This window comes from Gorilla gorilla, chromosome X (genome assembly GCF_029281585.2).
Source record: "Gorilla gorilla gorilla isolate KB3781 chromosome X, NHGRI_mGorGor1-v2.1_pri, whole genome shotgun sequence".
Classification (NCBI taxonomy): Eukaryota; Metazoa; Chordata; class Mammalia; order Primates; family Hominidae; genus Gorilla; species Gorilla gorilla.
In genome coordinates, this window is record NC_073247.2 from 43,345,513 (window position 1) to 43,370,499 (window position 24,987).

General features: G+C 35.2%; 1 protein-coding gene across 8 annotated transcripts in view; it reads right to left on the reverse strand.

Annotated features, from left to right (window-relative positions):
• DMD (dystrophin) overlaps positions 1–24,987 on the reverse strand; it is a 2,091,067-nt gene that overhangs the window by 1,697,319 nt on the left and 368,761 nt on the right. For all 8 annotated transcript variants that reach the window (XM_055376532.2, XM_055376533.2, XM_055376528.2 and 5 more), the window contains exon 5: positions 6,056–6,148. In XM_055376532.2, the coding sequence (XP_055232507.1) occupies positions 6,056–6,148 (93 nt within the window). The remainder of the gene's footprint in view (positions 1–6,055; positions 6,149–24,987) is intronic.

Here is a 24,987-nt window from a genome sequence, read left to right on the forward strand (position 1 = left end):
TGTGTATCTTACATGCAAGGTTAGTGTAAGATCAAAGTACAAAATAGGGTCAAATAAAACCCTGATTTCATACCATCATTTAACGCAAGTTATATTTATTGGCTGAACTGAAAAGAAGACAGAAATGTTTGCCTACCTAAAATAAAGAAAAAAAACAACAAAGGAAGGAAATATTTATCCCTAAGAGCTGTACATACGTAGCCTGGGTTCTATTTTCATTAACTGGTTTCCATGTATTTGATTGTCTCATAGCCTTCATGCATGTGCAGATGTTATTCAACAGATTATCAAGTTTAATTCTTCTGAGTCATCTGATGCAGAAATCCATTCTAAGCATTTTTTCTAAGTTTCATGAATGCAGTGACGCTTCATAGAACAAACTGTCTACATCTTTTATTAAAGAATTATTATTTATTAAAGACTGCTTTTTAAATATAAGCCCCTTATGAGATGCTGGAAGAAGACATCTATGTAAAAGTGATCAGTCTGTACCACTAAGCACTTTCCTTCTGGGAAGGTTAAGGTTCATATACTATCAACATTTGATCAGATGATGAATATTTATTGTGCATTCTAAATATGACAATTTTATTTTTTCATCCATATAGAAGTTAACAAATGCCTTTGGGGTAAATGCATATTTTAACATCTCCAATGTTAGTCATCTTTTTATTAAAAAGTAAATGCAAATTTTAGGATACACTACTAAATCTCATTTTAACATACTTTTAAAAGATTTGAGATGATGCTTTGTAAACACAGTAATGATTCGGAGATATGAAATCTTTGCATGTATCTGTCACAATCCCTTGATAACTAAGCCTATTATTTAGGAGTGGATTATCCAAGTTTTCCTAATTCCTTCTTGACCTACTTATTTAGTCAGTTACTCAGTGAATGCAGGTCAAATAATTATGTAATTTGTCTCATATTCTAAAATTATAAATTGCTCAACCTTTATGTACAGTGACTGCAGGAGGTGTATTTTGTGTCCTGTGCTAAATTAGGTTTGGAATCAGCAGATAGTGGCTTAACGGTGGTAATGGATTTGCAATAATCAAGCAATCCTCCAATGATGAATGTGATTCATTTGTGAAATGCTTGGCCAGTCTGCCCTCTATGTGCATAATATTAAAGGACAACAAAGTATTCAATCCAAAACTCCTTTATAGCATCATTATGTCACTAATTCAGCTTATCAGCCTCAGCCTCGCTGTTATTGCTTCTACTTAGGTGCAAATGTTGCTCAGAATAAAAAATAATAAAGGGCAATGTATGATAATCATGTCTGCTTTTCCTACATAAAAGGCAGCTATCAAAAAATCATTGAGCTGGTCCCAAAGGTGAGCCTGTAAACAGAAAACTGTCCCGTCCTCAGGTCTCACTGTCTCTAAAGGAGGCTCAATTTAAACAGATGTATTTGTGTGTGTGCGCGCATACAACTATAAATCAATTTTTAAAAGGAAAAAAGTTGAAATGTCTTTGAGCAGTGATTTTTAAAAATGACTAGGAGTTAACTGGGCCAAAAAGGCATGATGGACATGGAGATGCACCACCAAGATTGACCTTCAAAGGAAGGGCTTGTTGCTCCAGCTGTGGTCAGGCAGCTTCTAGTTGTTAGTTCTCTCAGGTACCACCTGAGTTGCAGAGTCCTGCCAGCCAATGTCACACCCTTTCTAGGGCAACCCACTACTATTGACTGATGAAGGGGCATAGTATAAACACTCAGATATTTTAATCCCATTTGAGACAACTCTGAGGGGTCATCCTAGCTGCAAGTTGTCTATGGGGTTTGAATAAGCGTGTCATAGGGTCTACGTCACAGCTTCTAGTTCTTCCTCTTTCCACTCCTGTCACCTGTGCCCTTCTACAGGTGTTTTTTTTTTTTTTCCAAGGGATGGCTTAATAAACATGCTGCCTGCCAAACTCAACTCCGAAGTCTACTCCCCAGAACCCAGACTGTGATTAAAAGAAGTTGCAGCAGAGGAATAGAAATGAAGAGGGTAGGAATAATCTTATATGGTAAGGATAGTTTCTGTGAAGCTCTGCAGAAGAGCACAGCAGGAACTGTCTTGCACAGAAGTGACTTGGTAGGCAGGAATTTACAGGGATGGCTTTCAGCAGTGCAAACGTCATCATTCTCCTGTAATTGCAAATTGTATCAATAATATGAACATTCTAAAGTGAATTAGCGTTGCCATTAAGTACATCCCTTGAATTGCCCAGTAAAAGTATGGACCTGACTTCTGATAGCTCACCACTGTTAGCAAGATTTGTTATTATAACCAGCTGGTTGCCAGAGCCAAGTTTAGCACTCTGAAAAAAATGGATTGCACTTAAGAAGGAAGAAAAAGATGCCAAACACATGTTATATGCTTTGCAATTTTGGTCAAAGCTGCCTATGCTACAAAATATGCGTTACTGTTTTAGGCTAGCAATTTTATTTGAGATGGACACTGGAAAAACAGTAATAGGAAAACAGAGTTTGCATTCCTGAGTTTTCACAAGTTCAATGAGAAGTCCTCCATGGCACTATTAATAACATAGTATGTGGCATTAAAAAAAGGGGCCAACGTGGTTCTATCTCTAAATGCCGCTCTTTATCTGATAGATCTAGAATGTACACTAAGTTGACCAAAATGTCCTTTAATCTTTGCTGAAATTCAAGGGCTTCTACCATTTAATAGGAAGGAAAATATGTAATGTTGGTGTAAAAAAAAAAAAAGAAAAAAACATTTTTAGATTCACTGGATTATGATGAAGAACACTGAGCAAGATAATTTTTCAAAGTGTGCTTAATAGTTTTAGAACAGGGCAGTGTGATATAAGAGAGATGAGATAAGTAAGCAGAGGCTGGGAAGAGTCTACAGTCTTGCAGTCTCAAGGATATGGTGATTCAAGGGCATAAATGAAAAACAACAGGCTATAAGAGAGGTCTCAGACAAAGAAAGATTTAAAAAGCATTCCTTCTGATATTCCTCATTGCAAAAGCGCCTCCACATGCTAATAAAGTAAAATGGGCTGGGTGCGGTGGCTCACGCCTGTAATCCCAACTTTGGGAGGCCGAGACAGGCGGATCACAAGGTCAGGAGATCGAGACCATCCTGGCTAACACGGTGAAACCCCATCTCTACTGAACAAAATACAAAAGATTAGCCGGGCGTGGTGGCGGGCGCCTGTAGTCCCAGCTACTTGGGAGGCTGAGGCAAGACAATGGCGTGAACCCAGGAGGCGGAGCTTGCAGTGAGCAGAGATCGCGCCACTGCACTCCAGCCTGGGTGACAGAGCAAGATTCCGTCTCAAAAATAAAAAATAATAATAATAAATGAACAACTTGCAAGCAAGTGAAGAAATTATCAGACACAATAGTCTTGAAAGCTTATCTTGGACTAGTTCAGATGGAGTTGGAAAGGGCTTCAGGATATTTTTAAAAATGGTAAGATCATATAAGAAGTAGTATAAACAATAAATACAGTTCAGAGTGCCTTTTGGAGCTCTGTGCATGCTTGAGTTCTTCTGCTGGCTTTGTCAAAACTTACTGTCTTACGCAAAGCGGGATCTGCAAACTGGATTCACTCTAGGAATTATTTGTTACTATGCCATAAGATAAAGTCAACAATTCAGAGTGCATCAAGAAACTTATGTAGCGATTTTACAGAGTACCATTTATGTCTATTGTATTGAATAATAAAGGAGGAAGCATGGGTGTTGGGCGTCTTATTTTTGTAACGCTTTGGTTTTATTCTATCTTACATATAACGGATTAGGGGAAAAGTGTTCCTTCTTCAAGATATTTTGAGAAGTACTGAGCAACATATGAAAAGCAGTTTGGGGAGAGATGGGGTATGTTGCTTGCTGGTTCTATTTGACACCATCACTATATGGAACGGGCTGAAAATCGGCCAACTTGGGCTCACTTAAGGCTCCTATGAGCTATTCTTTGTTGCCAGCACATATTAATTCCCGCTCTTTCTCTTCCCCTCTCCCCGCTTACTGTTGTGAAGTAGCGTTAAGCCTGTTCAGAGAATTTGGAATAAAAATATATGGGGGCCAATTAGGAGAGCAACATGGCTGCTGAATTTAATAGGTACTCTTTGTGTCTACTCACTATTTGACTCTGAGCAAGAGCAATCTACAATTCAAGTTAAAATTCAAGCTGGGTGCAGTGGCTCACGCCTGCAATCCCAGCACTTTGGGAGGCCGAGGTGGGAGGATCACGAGGTCAGGAGATCGAGACCATCCTGGCTAACACGGTGAAACTCCGTCTCTACTAAAAATACAAAAAAAAATTAGCCGGGCGTGGTGGCGGGCGCCTGTAGTCCTAGCTACTCGGGAGGCTGAGGCAGGAGAACGGCAGGAACCCAGGAGGCGGAGCTTGCAGTGAGCCGAGATCGCACCACTGCACTCCAGCCTGCACGACAGAGCGAGACTCTGTCTCAAAAAAAAAAAAAAAAAATTCAAGTTTACCAAATGAAGCCATGATATCTGCTACAACAGGGCTGGATCTGAACTATTACACCCTCATTGAAGGAAGCCAGACACAAAAGAACATGTATTATATTGATATAAAATATCCAAAAAGGCAAATACTTATGGACAGAAATAGATTGACAATTGCCTAGGGCTGGGGTGGGAGTGAAAAATGACTGTAAATGGAGAAGAAACTTCTTTTTAGGGTGGTGGAAAAGTGCCAAAATTAGATTGCTATGATGGCTATATAACTCTGTAAATATCCTGCAAATTTTAATGAACGTGGTGGGGGGGAATTATTCATCCCTCAAAATAGTTTGCGAGGCCACCAAGAATCAGAACTAAACCAGATTGATGAAAATTGAATTTTACACTTAGAATGAGTACATTGATGGTCTAACAATTACATTTCAAAAAAGCTGATATATAAAAAAGTAATCCCGACTAGTAAAAATAGCAGTCATTTCTCAGCCTCCAAATTTTTTAAATGAGTGGAAAACTTTAAGCAATCAATACAAGTCATACGATACACCTCAAATAAAAGTGGTGTACTACACTGAGTGCCTTGCAGATATTCTCCCACTTAATCGTGATAAGAAATACGTACACATTTATTTTTATTTTTACTCTTTTGATAGTGAAGGGACCATGGCCCAGAAAAGGGGTGGCAATATACCAAATACCACTAAGATGGTAACTGTGGAAGTTTAAATTCAAGTTCATGTTGGTATATATATACACATACATATTTATATATATGTGTATAACAAGTTAGTATTATGTGTATATGTATACAATGAGTGGAAAATATTAGTGGATATAAGTTCATGTTGGTCTTATATATACATATATAATGTGTGGATATGAGTGTGTATATATATACACATATATAATGCGTGGATATGTGTGTATATATATACACACATGCATATTGTATATATGTGTGTATATATAGACTCATTATATATATACGCATATATACTACACTCACACACACACACACACACACACACACAGGTGTGTGTATCTTTTCCACAAATCCCTCAACCCATTTTGCGGAGGTCAAACAGACAGTCGGAACACCCTATGCTCAGGTGACTTAAAAATAATTTCCAAATCACATTATGGAGTTTGTATGTATAACACACATTTATTGATAGAGATACCCATATTCTACTAATCTTTTATTGGCAATAATTTATGTTAAGAATACCCAAGACTGAGAAAGTCTCATTCCTTTGGTAGTGATTAAAATAAAACATACTAAATTAACTTATAGACAAGTTATAGAACATACATTTGTGAAAAAAATTACTCACCTATGATTGGGACTTTGTATTTTTACCTTATACCTACTCAATGAAATAAAATTTTGAAAAGTATTCCAGTAAGTGTACCAGAACCTATATTATACCGTGATGATCCTTAACATTTCAGACGACATGGTAGTGTCAATTTTAAAAGCAGCACTATGGAGCAGGGTTTGTTATTGTTAGAAATACACATTTGTTTCACACGTCAAGGGTAAAAATTAAAAAGCAAGATTAATGTTACCCAAAAGGAAACCATTCATCACGATTCTTACCTGCCAGTGGAGGATTATATTCCAAATCAAACCAAGAGTCAGTTTATGATTTCCATCTACGATGTCAGTACTTCCAATATTCACTAAATCAACCTGTTAAAGAAAGGGGTAAAACATTTGAAGGTAAGAGACCAAATGCCTAGTTGCAATAATAATAATAAAAACGTGAAGGTAATTGCATTTAGCTATTTTCAGAGACTTAGCATTGAAGCTTTTTAAAAATAATCTAAAAATTACACAAAATGCATGTGTAAAATCACTTTCCATAACAAACAAGCACCCCAAATATATTTACTTTCAGCACATGAATAGATTACTGCAGATTAAAGAGGCCAACTGGAGTATCTCCAAATAAAATGTCATAAAGGATGTTTAAAATTAAGATATGCTTTCGAGTATAGAATTACAACTCAGAAAAATTCACCAGTACTTCCACCTAGCTCCAAGGAGTGCCATTATAATTAAGGCTGACTGCATTTTAGTAAAATGCCTCTGTTTTAGAATGAATGTTAGGTCTCTAATAAAGAATGGAGCAAACTGCCAGCTCTCTTATCTCTGTCTAGGACTGTATTTGGAAATGAAAATCTGGCAAGGTTTTATTTGCCTCAATCAAGGCAAATCTCTGTCTGTGTCTCCTGTCCTTCACACTCCTCAAATGTTTAGGTGGAGTAAGGTTAAACACAAGCATCTGAAAAGTAAGCATATGAAAAGATGTTCAATGTTTTTTGCCAATAGAGGAATGCAAATTGTAACCACAATAATATATCACTGCACATTTACCATAATGGTTAAAATTAAAAAATAGTGCCATAAAATGCTGGTGAGGGTGTGGAGAAACTGGATGACTCAACCCCTGCTAGTGGAAACTCAAATGATACAGCCACTTTGGAAAACAGTCTGGCAGTTTCTCACAAAACTGAACATGTACTTATTATACAATCTGGTAATTGGGCTCTTGAGCATTTATCTCAAGGAAATGAAAACACATGTGTACACAAAAACCTGCACCTAAGTGTTCATACTACGTTTATTTGTAATAGCCCCAAACTGGGAACCCAGAGGCCCTCAGGGGTAGATAAACAAACCATAGTACAGCCACACCATGGAATAACACTCATCAATGAAAAGAACAAATTATTGATACATGCAGCATATTGGATGAATTTCATGGGCATTGTGCTAAGTGGGGAAAAAGTCATTCTGAAAGGGTAATATACCATATGAGTCCGTATCTATGAGAGTCTTGAAAAGACAAAGTTACAGAAATAGAGAACAGAATAGCAGTTGGCAGAGGTCAGGAATGGGGGTAAGATGTGGGGTAGCTGAATGTTCTTATAAAAGGGCAATATGAAGGACCCTTGTAATGGTGGAACTGTTCTGCATATTGACTCTGATGGTGGATTTACAAACCTACACATGTAATAATGTTGCATAGAACTAAATACACACATATGCATGCACACATACACATAAATATGAGTAAAGCTGGGAAAATCTGAATACTATTGGTGGGTTATATGAATGTTAACATCTTGGTCATGATATCATATTTTAGTTTTATAAGATGTTACTACGTCGAAGGGGAGATTAATCATTCAAGAATAAGAAAGCATCATCATCTGCATCATCATCTGGGGATTCCTCATATGGCAGTAGAGGAGAGAAATTCCTCCATAAGGAAAAGCGACTATGAATTTATCTATTGATTCATTGATTCACTAACTCAACAAGTACCTTTTGGCTATCTGCCAGGCAATGAAGTAAATAAGAGCATGTAAAAGTAAAAACCTTCTGCTTTCATGAAACTTAATTCTAGTGATAGTGACAATCAGATGATATAGCACTGAAGATTCAAGCAGTTAAGCAGAGAATATGCGATTTTTAGGAACAAGACTCAGTCATACTGCGGGAAGCACTCCTGGTAGAAACGTTTTGGCTTGCCATAGACCTGACTCTGGGAAGACTTAGATCAAGTAATAGTCACTTAGATTCCAGTAACCCCTTATCCACTGTCATAAGACTTGTCACTGTGTAAGCAGGAAGATAGTTCCTCCATTTCCTTATCCTCATAAAAGGTCTCATAAGGTCCAATTTCCACTATATTCAGCTACTGGGCTCAGACCTGATAAAGGAAAATAAGGTACTACCCCCCCTAGTGTCAAGAAGTTCACAACAGAAGGTCACATAATAAAAAAGTATCTACCATTAAACTCTAGCAATTCTACCTCTATGTTTATAACCAAAATAATTAAAAACAGATTAAGATATTGGTAGACCAATTATCATAGTAACATTATTCGCAATAGCCAAAATGTGAGAACACCCAAATGTCCATCTACAGATAAATGCATAAACAAAATGTGGTATGTACATACAACGGAATATTTTCAGCCTTAAAAAGGAATGAAATTCTGATACAAACTACAACATAAATGAACCTTGGAAACATATGCTAAGTGAAATAAGCAAGACATAAAATGACAAATATTGTATGATTCTACTTATATGAGGTACCTAAAATAGCCAAATTCATAGAGAAAAAATGGAAGTTATTAAAGGCTAGGGGAGGTGAAAATGGAGAGTAATCTTTTAATCAGTATGAATTCAACTTGGGATGATGAAATCATTCTAGAGATGGATAGCGGTGATGACTACCCAACAACGGAAATATACTTAAAGCCACTGAATTATACACTAAAAAAAATAGAAAAAATAATACCTCAAACCCTATTTAGGGCAATGTACCTGAATAGGCATTGCTCAAAAGAAGACAAACCAATGGCCAGCACATAAATGAAATAATGTTGAACATCACTAATCATCAGAGAAATGCAAATTAAAACTACAATGAAATATTACATCACACAGAATGGCTATTATCAAAAAGACAAAAGAAAACTTGTGGCAAAGATGTAGAGAAAAAGGAATCTTTGCACAATGTTGGGTTGGTGGAAATGTAAATTATTGTAGTCATTATGAAAAACAGTATGGAGGTTTCTCAAAAAATTACAAATAAAACTACCATATGATTCAGGAATTCTACTGCTGGGTATATATTCCAAAGGAAACAAATCAATATGTCAAAGAAATAACTGCACTTCAATGTACATTGCAGTGCTACTCAAAATAGCGAAGATAGGAAATCAACTTAAGTGTCCATCAGTAGATGAAAGGATAAAGAAAATGCAGGTATACACACCTACACACACACACACACTGGAATACTACTTGGACTTAAAAAGCAGAGAATCCTCTCATTTGCAATGACATTAATGAATCTAGAGTACGTTACATCAAATGACATAAGCCAGGCACAGAAAGACAAACATTACATCATGTCACTTGTATATGAAATTGTAGAATGTTGAGCTCATAGAATTGAGAGTAAAATGACGGTTAGCAGGGGATAGAGCTTAGAGGAGGAAGGTTAGGCAGATGTTGGTCAAATGATACTAAATTACATTTAATAAGAATAAATTCAAGAGATCTATTGCACAACATGCTGATTTTGGTTAACAACAATACTGTATTTTGAAAATTGCTAAGAGAATAGATTTTAAGTGTCCTCGACCCCAAATGATAAACATACAAGTTAATGTATATGTTTATTAGCTTGAAGCATTCCACAACATCTAGATATTTTAAAAAATCATATGATACATGATATATACAAATTTTTTGCTAATTAAAAAATAAAAAATAGTTATATGGTAAATTTTACATCATTTGTATTTTACCACAAAAAATAAGTCATTGGAACACACACACACCCCCACACACACACACACACACACAGCAGCAGCCACAGATATTACCTAAATAAATGTTCATGTTTTCCAATAAAATTTACCTATATCCACAGGAAAAACAATTAGGTAGGCAACTGTGTCTCACGGAAGCCCAAGGGGTAAGAAAAAGGAAGTAACATTGTGACAAGGTAAGCAAAAGACATAAGATATATTCATGTATTCAGTATTGATTAAATCTGTAAAGAAAAAATAGATTGGAATGAAGAAAAGTATCAGGTGGAGAAAGCATGCCAGAAAGCATTCAGATCACTAGGGGGTAATTAACTGACTGGGAATTGGAGATATTATATTCAGGGACAGAATTGTATTCAGTGGCAGACAGCTACTCTTTTTAACTTTTATATTAGGTTCAGGAGTACATGTGCAGGTTTGTTATACAGGTAAACTGCGTGTCATGGGGGTTTAATGTACACATTATTTCATCGCCCAAGTAATAAGTATGGTGCCTGCAGGTAATAAGTATGGGGCATGATAGGTAGTTTTTCTGATCCTCTCCCTCCTCCCACCTTTTACTCTTGAGTAGGCTCCAGTGTCTGTTGTTCCCCACTTTATATCCATGTGTTCTTGTTATTAACTCCTTTTTTTTGAGGTGGAGTTTCGCTCTTGTTGCCCAGACTGGAGTGCAATGGCACGATCTCGGCTCACCACAACCTCCGCCTCCCGAGTTTCAAGCGATTCTCCTGCCTCAGCCTCCCGAGTAGCTGGGATTACAGGCATGCGCCACCATGCCTGGCTAATTTTGTATTTTTAGTAGAGACGGGGTTTCTCCATGTTGGTCAGGCTGGTCTCGAACTCCCGACCTCAGGTGATCCGCTCGCCTCGGCCTCCCAAAGTACTAGGTTACAGGTATGAGCCCCTGCGCCCAGCCTGACTCCCACTTATAAGTGAGAACATGCGGTATTTGGTTTTCTGTTCATGCATTAGTTTGCTAAGGATAATGGCTCCAGCTGCATCCATGTTGCTGCGATCTCTTTTTTTTTGTCTGGGTTGTATTCCATGATGTATACGTAGCATATTTTCTTAATCAGTCTACTGTTGATGGACATTTATATTGATTCCCTATCTTTGCTACTCTGAATAGTGCTGCAATAAACATACATGTGCATGTGTCTTTATCGTAAAACAATTTATATTCCTTTGGGAATATACCAAATAATGAGGTTGCTGGGTTGAATGGTATTTCTGTTTTAAGTTCTTTGAGGAATCACCACACTGCTTTCCACAATGGCAGAATTAATTAACATTCCCACCCGCAGTCACCACACCTGGCCAATATCTTATGCATACATTTTCAGACACTGATGCTTCTACTGTTGTTATAACAATTCACAGGATGTATATACTGGATCAGTGTGTGTGTATACACACACACACACACACTCTGATCTAGTAGATACATCTATACATATATATACACACATCATTTCAGGGAGATATAGACATATCTATACAAGTATATTTGTATCTATACATATACACATATATATCTATACATCTATACACATATACATATGTATACATCTATACACGTATATACATATGTATACATCTATACACGTATATACATATGTATACATCTATACACATATATACATATGTATACATCTATACACGTATATACATATGTATACATCTATATACATATATACATACACACACACACATATACACATATATATGTAATTTTAGGTGTTTCCAACTGCCTTCCTAGAAACAATTTAGAATTACATATTTTAACCAGAATGTATAAGAATAGGCTCTTCTCTCACCACGAAATTTTTGTTTTGTTTTTGATTCTTTTAGTTTTGTTTGTACGATCAAATACATCACTTTGTTAACTTTTATTTCCATGATTCCTTGTGCATTTGAATATATTTTTGTATCACTGACCTATTACAATTCCATGTGTGAATTGTCTGTTGATATGTTTTGCTCATTAATTTCTATATGGTAGTTTTCTTTTCCTTCTTGAATTTTAAGAGCTCTTGGTAAATAAGAGCTAACATTTATAGAATCCTTACCACTTGCAAAATGTGATTACATTTCTTATAATTCAACAAAATTTTGTATTTCATTCAAAAGTAAAACTGTCTTACAGATTTATGATCTTTGCTTTTTGACTGTTAAGTACAAAGATTAATCTGACATCACAAAAGGAATTGTGGAGTTTTTTTCTTTTCGTATGCTTTGGAATAGCTTAAAGTATATAAATTATTCTTTAAGGGTTAGGTTAAATTCATTTGTAAAGAATCCTACTACACTCTTCAACAGTACACCTTTAATAACCTACTAAATGTTTTCTGAAGTAATCAGTCTAATTTTCCACTTATCTCAATTTTAGTGATTTGTATTGTACTAGAAAATCAAGTTTTCCAGAATTTTGCAAAATTGTTATAAAATTGCTTTTAGTTTCCTCTTAATTTCTTCTGTATCTGCTGTCATGCATCTTTTCTCATTTATCTCGTCTAGTTTTTATTCTAAGTTTTCTTTGTTATGACTGGGATAGGTTTAACTATTTTGTTAATCTTTTCAAGAGCCCACTTTTGAATGGATTATTCTTATTCAATTTTCTATGTTGAATACAATTTTTATTTTTGTTTCTGTTTTTACAATTTCTTAAGATGCATACTTCTATTTCCATCCTTTAAAAATCTTATGGCTATACAGTTCTCTCTGAATACAGATTTCACTGTGCCTACATCATTAGAGTATGTATGAGTTATATAAATTTTACCAAGAGTTCATGAACATTTTACATTTATGGGCATTTTACTAAGAGGGAAACAGAGTATCAAAGATAAATGAAGCTTCCACAAGGTCTGATTTAAAACTATGTCTGGATAGAAGATATTTCATTAATTACATCTAGTGAATTCTCCACAAAAAGCTTTAAGAGGCTCTCTCTCCAAGTTAATAAACATTTCACACCATGATACAGACAAAGATTATTATTTATTTTGGTTATGTTGTGTCTGTTGTTGTACATGTCTTCTTCAAACTACCAAGGAGTGTAAGAAATGCTAATTAATAACCATGAAGACTCTAGAGGAGGGAGGTATTCGTCATGCCTGAAAGGGTATTGTTCATGGCATTTACGTTACTCTTCAATGCCTCACATTCACAGTCTGGTCTGTTTTGGCCATGAATTCTCATAAGCTTGTTGCTGTTATAATGCTGTATTTCTTACTATTAGCTGTAAGTCATAACGTTTTTCTGAATTCAGAACTATTTCCTCTTAAATAATCATCACCCTGCCATACAGTAACTTCTCTTTTATGTTTTTTTTTCTAATACACATTCGAGAATTATGTCTTTCAAGAATTATCAGTCTAATTGCTGAATAACTGAATGGTAAAAATATTAAAACCTTTTAAAATCTGTGTGAAATGAATGATTACATCTGTCTACTAAGCAAAACAGAAAACATTAATATGACATATATGTTAATGTACGAGCCTACTGTGTGTATCAGTGTTGTGACAAGCACTCTATGGCTGGAAATTAAATATTAGGGTCACTATGGTTACCCCAAGTTCTGGTTTCCTGTTTTGCAGAATGAAAACATCTGATACCAAAATAGGTGTGAAAATTGATATTCTGTGTGAAAATGTAATAACATGCCTTGAATTTTTGCAGAAATAAGTTAACCTACGCAGGACAATTGGCTTTTGTAGTTCCTGTCAACAGGCCTAAGATTTTACTCATAAAGTAACATGGGATGCTGTCCCAGAGTTTTACACTGTTATCTTCGGAAGTTGCTTTATTCAAATTTAATTTTGGAGGACAGAAAACCTCTATCGTTTGCTTTGACATAATGGAAACTTATTGTGACTCCAGTAGAATATTAAAATGTGAACTCTTTAGAAACATCTCAAGTTAGAATAAGCAGTCTGTAAGAATTGCACATAGAAAACCTAATACATTAAATTATTCTTTAGTATGGAGTAGTCTCCTGCTGTCTATTTTAAAGGCATAGGACAAGAATTTAAGGGGGTCCCTCTTCTATCACCAGACTAGTGCTTACAATATATAATTTTGTATAACAACATATATTTAGTAATTCTAAGATAAATATATAATCATTTCAGGGAGCACTTACTTCCAGGTACTCTACCTCCTAAATGAGTTTGCTAACCACTGGGCTATGAGGAAAATTTCTCGCCATTTGCTTGTTCGAGATGGGCAAAAACCCTTGCTGTTTTGTTTTATCCCAGTTTCCTTCAGGAACATGGATGTAATTTCTACCATCATCAATATTTTATTCAAGCTAAGATTAGATATCCCATGATGGTTTACAGTAAAAGGATTTAAACTTATTATATTGATATATTCAAGATTTAAGAATACTTAAGAAAACCTTAAGATTAAAGTAAACCTGAAATATGATGGTTTTCTGAAAGATTATTGACAGGAACAAGTTGGTGTTATTTTCGATTTGCTTTACAGAAAGAATAGCAGACTAGGGTTCATCAAACAGAAAACAGTAAATAAGACGTCAGAATGAGGGGCATGTAACATGAAAATAATTTCAATAACCAAGTCAAATAATGAAAATGGAAGTTCTTAGGGCAGAGCAGAAGGAGAGAGAGAAGGGAAAATGATGAATAAAACTAAGAGTTATATTCCTGTAAGATATGTACGCGTGTGTGTGTGTGTGTGTGTGTGTGTGTGTGTGTGTGTGATGTGTGGTTTGTGTATGAGAGAAAAAGAGAGGTGACAAAGTTCTGACAAAGCTTTAATGAATTTTTTCATACAATTTTATTTTTGTTAGATGCAGAGAGAGATGGATGTTTAGAGTTTTGTGTATCATTTAAGCATTTGCGGTTTTAACTTGGAAGTTGCAGAAAGTTATATCTCATTCACAGGGGAACCATCATCTTTATAATATATGGTGTCTGCCTCTTCTTGCCTTTTTAGACAACCAGTGACAAGGACATTTCAGAGCTACAGGATCTAAGGAAAACACACCCTGCATCATTCAGCCAATTGAAATTAGACTAAAGCAGGTGGTTTCTCACATTTGTTGCAAAGGAAGTGGTTCTCCCAGATCATTTCTGAGTTTGATATTTGTCCTAAGAAGAAGTCACTTTTGTTCCCTCATATGCAGTGTAAAATACAAGCATTTTTAAAATTCGCTAAGGGAGGGGGATAAGGGTAAGCCACCTTTTCACTCAGTCTTGATGATTTTAACTAGATATGAAATGGTACAAACTACTATAAAATAATTTCACAAAAACAAAAAGATTCTGAAAGGAACCCTGAAATATCCTTCAAAGTTTGAGTTGACTTCCTTAAACAGAATCTTAAACAATAACTAAAGGGGAAATCCCATGCATTGAAATTTATTATGTAAATATCCTTCCTGACACTGAAACCTCAAGCATGTACTTCCACCATCTATTTGGTTCTTTCATTTCTTTTCATTTCATTTCTTTCTCATAAAATGTATATAAACCGAGAAGTTCCTTCCAACAGTCTAGATAAACAGAATATGCTTTTTAAACATGTTAAATGTCTTTTATAAGATGTCTGCCATCATGTAGCCAAGCTAAAGACTTCTCCATATTCAAGAGAAACTTCTCAAGTATTCATACAATCCTTCTAAATATAATGCATTTTAAAAAGATAAAAAATACAGGAAAGGCAAAGTAGTTTCATTGCCCTGCAGCATGTGCTTTTACACCACATTTAAGATTTACACTGTTTAAAATTTCAAGACTTATAGGCATAAATCATACCTATTTTCTTCCATTGAGAGATGCATGTATTGAATCTTTTTCTTATTAAATCATAAATACGTCGATATATACAACCTAAATGGGGGGCCATACTGCCACTGTGGACCTGGATTTCCAATGACAGCTTTTTATTCCCTTCCGTATCTCCATATTTCAAGGATTATTTTTGATTCTGATATAGAAATTTACATTAGATAATTTTTGAAGCACATTTTTACCTCAACTATATTACAACATTTAATTCTGGGTACTCACTACAAAGATACTATCTCTACCTTCAATGATTAAGTTTTACGTATTTAGTCATTCTTTAACTATTTTTGACCACTCACTATATGCCACGCATAGAATGTTAAGAATAAATTTAAAAAATAGACTTTCAACAAATTGCTTATGGACAAGGGAAATGTTAAATTTCCTCTATATTTTAGATATGTTTATGATCACTCTGATACATTGCAGGAGAATTATTTTTAATGGAGTCATGTTTTCATTTGTTTATATACTGCCTCTTTGACAATAAAGAACTGTGGCAGTTAATACAAGTGTCTTATAATCCTAAGAAAATATGAACATTTAATGGCATGAAAGACATTAAAACAAATATATCAAAATAGAAGTTTTGATACAGGTAATCTGGTTGAACGTATTAATAAAATGCGAACTAAACTTTTTGGGAAAGTAGCTGTTTTAACTAAACTCAACAAAATTCCTTATATAGAATATATATTAGAGGGCACTGCCTGAGTAAATGGACACTGTCGTCAATACTTTCACAATTTAGAATGAAAGATATACTTTCAGTATATTATTTAATTTGAATTTTTATACTTACGTATCTTTTATCTGGCAATATAGAATGTCACTTTAACAACAAAATCAACCCATATAGCCCCAACTTTTTAAGCTCAAGTCATGTATACTAATTTCAAGGAAAAAAAAAACAATAGCTACAATTAAAATCTTAAAAGATACTTGAGTGACATTATAAGAAATATTTTTAAACAATACTATTTATAGTCATATAATTATTATCCCAGCAGACCTCCATATGTGAACATAATAGGTAACTGGCTATCTCAATTTTAAGTTGAATATACAAAAAATGCATCAATACTATTTTCCCTTAAAGCAAGAGGTATACTAAGGGGGATGGGAAGAATAAACAACTCACCCAGAAAATTATTTTAAATGAGAACATGCTGCGATTTAAGAGTAGTTATATTACCTTGCATCTGAATTTGAGTGTAATGAATACGAGATTATGTTTGTATATTTGTATCTTCCATAACAAGTATTTTGAAAGAAGTAAACATTTACTATTAATGCATTTCGCAGATGACAAAGTGGATCAAAGTCACGGAATCATTTGGAAAAGACCCTATAGTTGATAAGTTACAGAGTTAACAAGATCTACCTCTTCTGCAAACTTGAGAATTCATATAAAGTGCAGATAATTTACAGGCCTATTGTGTGGATTGACAATTTTGTGTAAGAAATACTTGTCTAACAAATTAAATTTGGAATTTGTACTTAAATACTAGATTTTATGAGTAATAAATGGAAGTAGTTTATAATCAAATATATTCTGACATGCTCCAAAATATGTATTATATGGCTATTTAAGTTTCTGAATATTTAAAGGACACATAAAATACTAGTTTTAAAGAACATTTTAGAATCCTCTTTATCTAACATTATATGCCAGCATGTGAACAGTATATCATTTTTCAGATCAGTGACATTTGACAACCATTCAATCTAATTCAGTGACTATTTTCAATGATGGGATTAAGTAAATATTTGAACATAGCTGCCATCTGAATTTCCACCCTAGGCTTTTTAAATACTCACCTCGGATTTGTGATTTAATGTATAGCAATGACTCTATTTGCTTTGTAGTATCCCACATTGTAGATTTGAAGTTACTTGGTAAAAACTTATCACCTTGTGATAGACAATTGATGAGCTGGTACAATGAACATAATTATTAGATCTACAACTGTGTCAGTTAATATTAAATTATATTAAGTCAGCAAAGTCTTGGTAATGTTCCTAGGGTATATTTCAACACTATACCTTTTGTATGAATCTTTATAAAAGGGATCGGAATTCATAAAATGTAAGCATGGGAATCTTAAGAGGGAAGACGAGGACACAACCTTGGAGAAAGGAAGACAGATCATAATACATCGTGGGGAGGAGGGGGGTAGTTTAAAGCACCACAGTTAAATCTCTATCAAATTCGTAATTTCTAAGTTCCTTTACCAGACAAAGAATCATTAAACTAGACACAAAATTATTAAAAGTGCAAATATCTAATAGAGAATACTCACTGATTAGAACTTAGTTATATCCAAGGAAAGTTTAAATTATCCACTAAATATCTTTGAGAGAACAGAGTTAAGTGTAGAACTGAATTTAAAATGCCTAATGAAAGGCACTACTTACAAACAAAAGGGGGACAGGGCAAAGAAATAATAGAATGGCTGTATAAGAGATGTTTCATCCTAGCTGGGATTTGCTCTACCTTCAAAAACTTGTAAATAAAAAGAAGCTGTGGATACATTTTTACCTAGAGCTGATGTAGAGACAAGAATAACCACTTAGTAGCATAGTCTCCCATTTCTCAGGATTTTGTATTTTGTTTGCTTTTTAAAATCACAACCAACTACTACAAATGAGCTTGGCTCTCAGCAAATACCGCAATAAAGTTATCACTGCACTTAGAAGTACTTTCTTCTCAATAAGTGGCTTTCCAAAATACATTATTGACAGCAGGGATAACTTCATGCTAAAACAGCCACCACAAAGAATGCAAATTGGAACACAAACGTAGTGTCTGAGCTCTACAGATATAAGCTGAGTGGCATTCAAGCGAGGATAACAGGTTAAACGCCAGGACAGGGAAAGGAAAGGAAACTGAGGAACAGGGTTAAACTGAGGAGCTAGTTTAGAACTACAGAATATGCTAGAACTAGTGATTTATGGCAAAGGGACAGGATAAAATGGAGGAGACCCTAAGGAAAAAAGAGAAGACAAAATGACCTTGACCTAATGATCCAGAAATTACCAAAAAGTATCAATTTTGAAAAGACACTTCTAATATTCCTTTAAAAATGAGAGGGCTAATTTTTTGAGTGATTTTTTTAAACCAGGGTTTCTTTTGATAGGTTTATAGAATTAGGAGGCTGTTCATATGATTTTCTAATAGCAATTATCAATTTCTTGGTGTGTGGACAAACTTATCACTGGTATTCAAAAAAAATATTTTTTTTGGAGACAGTCTTGCTCGATCCCCCAGACTAGAGTGCAGTGGTATGATCACCTCCCGCTGCAACCTCCGCCTCATGGGTTCAAGTGATTCTCATGCCTCAGCCTCCCCAGTAGCTGGAATTACAGGCGTCAGCCACCACACCCATCTAATTTTTTTTATTTTTAGTAGAGATGGGGTTTTGCTATGTTGGCCAGGATGGTCTCGAACTCCTGACCTCAGGTGATCTGCCCGCCCCAGCCTCCCAAAGTGCTGGGATTACAGGTGTGAGCCACCGCGCTCGGCCTCAACTTCATTTTTTATAATAAACATATATGTATTTCTGTGTAGAAACCGTTTTTTGTTTCTATATCTCATAGTTAATATTTCCCTTCCATTTTTAAACTGCATACATTTGTTTTTCTCCCTCCTTGTCCGGATCACATTCATAAGATATTAATCTATTTCATATTATAAGGAACTAGCTTTATATTTTATTTAGTGTTTCTTCTATTTCTTTTAGTTCCTGCTTTCCTTAAAGCATTTTTGTAACATTTTTATTTGAAAGCTTGATTCAATTTATCTTTTTAATGAAGATCAAAATCAAAGACAAAAATTCAGCCTCGCAGTACAGCCTGAGCCATTTCTCATGGGTTTTCATATGGAATGCTTTTTCCTTCACAAATGTAGTTTTATGCTCTTGGTTTAACAAACCTTAATCAAACTTAATTTATAAGTATATTATTAGTTTCTGTTGTTATTAAATAACATGAATTTTGAAAGTTTGTGTGAATTTAATGACATTTTCACTGCATTCAAATATATTGTCAGTTTATAATTTGTGTATGTGGCAGGAAATTTTTTTTACTATTTTCCTATACCTTTAATAAGTTTACGACGAAGAGCAGATACCCGAAGTGACTCTCAGCGTGTCTTTCTTTTCTGGCTCTGGTTTTCTCCAGAAGAATAGGAAGGAGTCCTTAGTCCCCAAATTAGCCAGAAACCACGTCTACTCTCTGTCATCAAATAGAAGTGGTATGGCCTCAAAGGTGACTGGCTTCCTGATGCATCCAACAAGACTGGGCCCGAGCCAACATCAGAGTTCTCGGCATGCAGATTCTCAAGTCCTCATTTCGCACAGAAACAAAACAGAACTAGATACCTGGAATGCCGATTATACTGTTTTCCACTCCTACTTCACTAACCCACCAAACTTCGTCACCTCTTCTTTGTATGTGATGACTACATCACCTGGAATCTCTTAACCTTGGACTTCTGCTTAGACTAAACTAAGGAGCGGCACTGGCAAAACACTGGAAGATTCTATGGAGAGACTAAGGTATCACTTCTCTCAACTTCGCCAGGCAATGATGTGAAAATAACAGCATTCTTTAGATACCTAGGGGCTCAGTTCACAGTTGTGTCCAGTGGCGCTCTCCCAACGTGAGGGATTTTATCAAATTAACAGCCCTCTCCCCTTAACTGCTTAGGCTTAGATATAGTAAAGGTTATTAACTCATGTGAATCCCTGCATTCTTCACCATTGTTTCTTCCTTTAATCCTCCCCACGTTTCTATAAATATTCCCCTCATTACACTCTCTTCAACTTTTTCTGTATGCCACGTATTTAATATCAGGACAGTTAATACACTTGACTTCAAAAGATACCTTAAAATTGTATAGTAAATATATCACTGGTTACCTCAATGAACTGAAAATGAAAATGCTTTTGCCCTATGAAAGACACCATGTGGATCTACTGAGCTCTGGCCATTCCATAGGCTTAGGGGAGAGCACTCCCAATAATGACAGACATACGATTTTCTGAATGCCTTGTTAAGAGTTCAGACTTGAATTTAGTTAATGTAACTGAAATTTTTAAACTATTGCTCTTCTTGCACATCCAACTTCATAGGAAGATTTATTGATAATGCTCATATTTTATAGAAATATCTACTATGCTTTAGAGTGTCGAGATACAGAAAATCACTATTAAATCTACAGTTATTTGTACTCTCTGTAGCTGTTAAATATGTCGTAAACTTGACAGTGGTGAATTAATGGCTCTAAAAATATATTTCCATCAATTTTTCTTCATGGATTTAGCAGCATTTCTACTATGCGATACATTTTCGTTATTGACTATAACTTTCTTGAATAAAATGACACTCTAAGTTTGTTAGTATTCTATCACTGATTTTTCATTTTATCTGATTTTTCATGTTTTTGTATATTTTATTAAAGTTCTGGGGTACACGTGCAGGTTTGCTACATAGTTATACACCTGCGATAGTGGTTTGCTGTACCCATCGACCCGTCACCTACATTAGTTATTCCTCCTAATTCTATCCCTCCCCTAGCCCCCCACCCTCTGACAGGCTATGGTGTGTGACGTTCCCCTCCATATGTCCATGTGTTCTCATTGTTCAGCTACCACTTATGAGTCAGAACATGTGGTATTTGGTTTTCTGTTCTTGTGTTAGTTTGCTGAGAATGATGGTTTCCAGCTTCATCCATGTCCCTGCAAAGGACATGAACTCATTCTTTATGGCTGCATAGTATTCCATGGTGTATATGTACCACATTTTCTTAATCTAGTCTATCACCGATGGACATTTGGCCAACAGACATATGAAGAAATGCTTATCATTTGTCATTAGAAGAATGCAAATCAAAACCACAATGAGATACCATTTAACAACAGTTAGAATGGCAATCATTAAAAAGTCAGCAAAACATGCTGGAGAGAATATGGAGAAATAGGAATGCTTTTACACTGATGGTGAGAATGTAAATTAGTTCAACCATTGTGGAAGACAGTGTGGCGATTCCTCAAGGATCTGGAACTAGAAATACCGTTTGACCCAGCAATCCTGTTACTGGGTATATACCCAAAAGATTATAAATCATTCTGCTATAAAGACACATGCACACATCTGTTCATTGTGGCACTATTCACAATAGCAAAGACTTGGAACTATTACTGATTTTTAAAATAACCTGATTTATGACCCATTTAATTTCTAGTAGTGTTTTGATTTTTAGTCATTGTCATCTCATTTAGACCTGAGTCCAAATGCCAACAATGGCTCACCATGCTTTCTTCTTCTCACCCCCACCTTACTACCTTCTCTGCTCCACTATCTCTGCTATGTTTCCTTTATCTCTACACTCAGTCTACTCTGCCTGCTGAGTCCTCATTCCAAATGCTTTTTCACCTTAAGGTCTTTATTCCCGTGCCTAACCCATCTTCCTATAGACAATTCCGAGGCTCACTCCCTTTCTCCAGGTCTCTGCTCATATAGGAACTGAACCAAAAGGTCTTTTCAGACCTCTTATTCTATGTATCTCTTTTTTATTCACTTAACTGTCACTAAGTATATATGCTTCATATTGCCTACAATGTGGCTGTAATCTCTATGACACAAAGGGTTGTGTTTGCTCTGACACCAATCAATCATCTTATATACCTGTGAATGTTAAAAGGAAAGTTGGATAGGACTTTTTCAATGTGATTATTTATATCCTGCACAGGCTTATTGATATAGAACACACCCAAGCTCATCTTTAGAAAAAAATCCTGCTCGAGCGTTTTGATTTATTCTTCCTAATAAGCAAACTAAAGTTGTACTTATGAATGTTTTCCATTTTTGTTTATACTTATTACAAAATGGAGAATTATAAGATAATGCATTTTTTTTTTTCACTCTGTGGCCAGGCTGGAGTGCGGTGGCACAATCTCCGCTCACTGCAACCTCTGCTTCCAGGTTCAAGTGATTCTCCTGCCTCAGCCTCACGAGTAGCTGGGACTACAGGTGCACACCACCACGCCCAGCTAATTCTTGTGTTTTTAGTAGAGATGGGGTTTCACCATGTTGGCCAGGATGGTCTCAATTTCTTGACACCATGATCCACCCGCCTGGACCACCCAAAGTGCTGGTATTACAGCCATGAGCCACCACGCCCAGCCTATATTTACTTCTGAAAATCCATGTGTTATTGTTCAGCCACAGGCTAAGGTAAAGTTTCCTTTGTTCCAAGTTTGGTTTCTGCATGAGAATGTCTTGAGGTTTTGTCCTCTAACGCATAGGCCAGCATCTTATGCAGCTCCCCATTAAAGACCTAGCTCAGACGAAAGCATTGTTAATATCTGCTTTTGAACAACTCTTTCTCAAATTTAAGCCATTATTTTGGGGCCTTTTCCCTACTAAAACATTAGGAGGTTCTATATTTTCTGTAAGAAATGTGGCCTTCCCTGAAGAGATTCATAGGACATCATATTCTAATTTTATATTCACTTATATTCATTTAATAATTTCATTAGAAAACATGGGGTGTATGATCAGATTTATATATATGGCCCGTGGAGTTTTGGAGGTTTTAAGTTCAGGTTTACTTTCCCCTCATAAGTTCCTCTTTTAATTGAAGTGTAATATGCATATAGAAAATTATACATAAGTGTACAACTTGATGCATTTTCTTACAGTAAATACACATGTGTAACAGTTATCAGGTCAAAACATGGAACAGTGAGCACCTCAGAAGATTCTCTTATGCATTTTACTGACTTGCTCCTTCCAAAAGTTAACCACTCTCTTCAATTTTAAACCCATGGAAACATTTTGCCCGTTTTTGAAATTTAATTGAAAGAAATCATAGTAGGTATACTTTGTCTGATTTATTTCACTCAAATACATTTTAACAACTTCATCTTGTATATTGTGTGTAGCTATCATTTGGTCATTTTCATTGCTCTGTAATATCCCATCATGAGAATGTATCATAGTCACTTCCAGTTTGGGGTATCACAAATAAAACTGCTATGAACATTCTCACATATATATGTGTTTTTGGCAAACTTGGAAATGTATTTCTGTAACTTATATGTCTACAATAGAATTGCTGGGTGGTAAGAAATGTGCGTTTTCACATTTAGTAGATCATGCCCAACTCTTTAATTAGTTGTCTGAATTATATTTCCAGAAGTTAATTGTGAGACTTCCAGTTGATCCATGTCCTCATCAACATTTGGCATTAGTAGTCTACTTCAGTCATTTTGGTAATTTTGTACTGGTATCTCATTACAGCTCTAATTTAAATTTCCTCAGTTACTGCTGAGGTTAAACATTTCTTAAATATGATTCTTGAATTTGTGAACACCTTTTGTGTTCCTGTTCAATTTTAGTTTCTCATTCTATAAAACCTAAAATTTAAAAAAAAAAATCAAGAAAAACAGAAGACTGGGATACTCCATATGTAAATGTGTCAATTATTCTCTATAGATTTAACTCAATCATACTTAAAATGAATGTACATGTAAATGGAAAAGATTACAAAACAAATACAAAAATAGAAAGGGCCAATAACCAATAAAATCTCGAACAAAGTGGGAGAACCTAGTTCACCAGATACTAGGCTGTATTATAAAACTACATTACTCCACATTACATGGTATTTGTGTGTGTAGAGAGAGATAGAACAATGGAAGTGAATTGAAGTGCAAAAATAGACCCACATATGTACGGACAAATTTTTAATGACACACTTAGTACTGTGAAGCAATGAGGAAGCATTATTTTTAGTAAATGGTGTGTTAATTAGACTTCAAATAAAATAAACACTGAGTCTTAACCTATTCCTCACACCATATGCAATAATCAATTTCAGGTAAAACACAGATCCAAAATCAAATGGTAAAACGATAATGGTTCTATAGATAATAACCTAATATAGTATCATAATGGCTTTGGGTAGGCCAGTATTTCTTCAACAGGTCATAAAAATATAAAGTTTTAAAGAATAAACTGTATCCAAGTGGAGAACTTGTTTTTATTAATATTTACCATTGAAGTGAGTAAAAAGGTAATCCACAGAAAAGGAAAATACATTTGCAACTCAAAACAAAGGGCTCATATCCAGAATATAGCAATAGCTCAATTTTGATGAAGTCCAAGTTAACTTTTCTCTTTTTGAAACATGCTTTGGATTCAGGTATCATAAATACTTGCCTATCCCAAAGTCATATAAATTTCCTTCTATATGTTTTATTGCCAGGATTTTTCTGGTTCCCTTAGAGTAGGCAGATAGCCAGAAATGAGCAGGAAAGGGAGCCCCATTGAGAAAAGAAGTCCT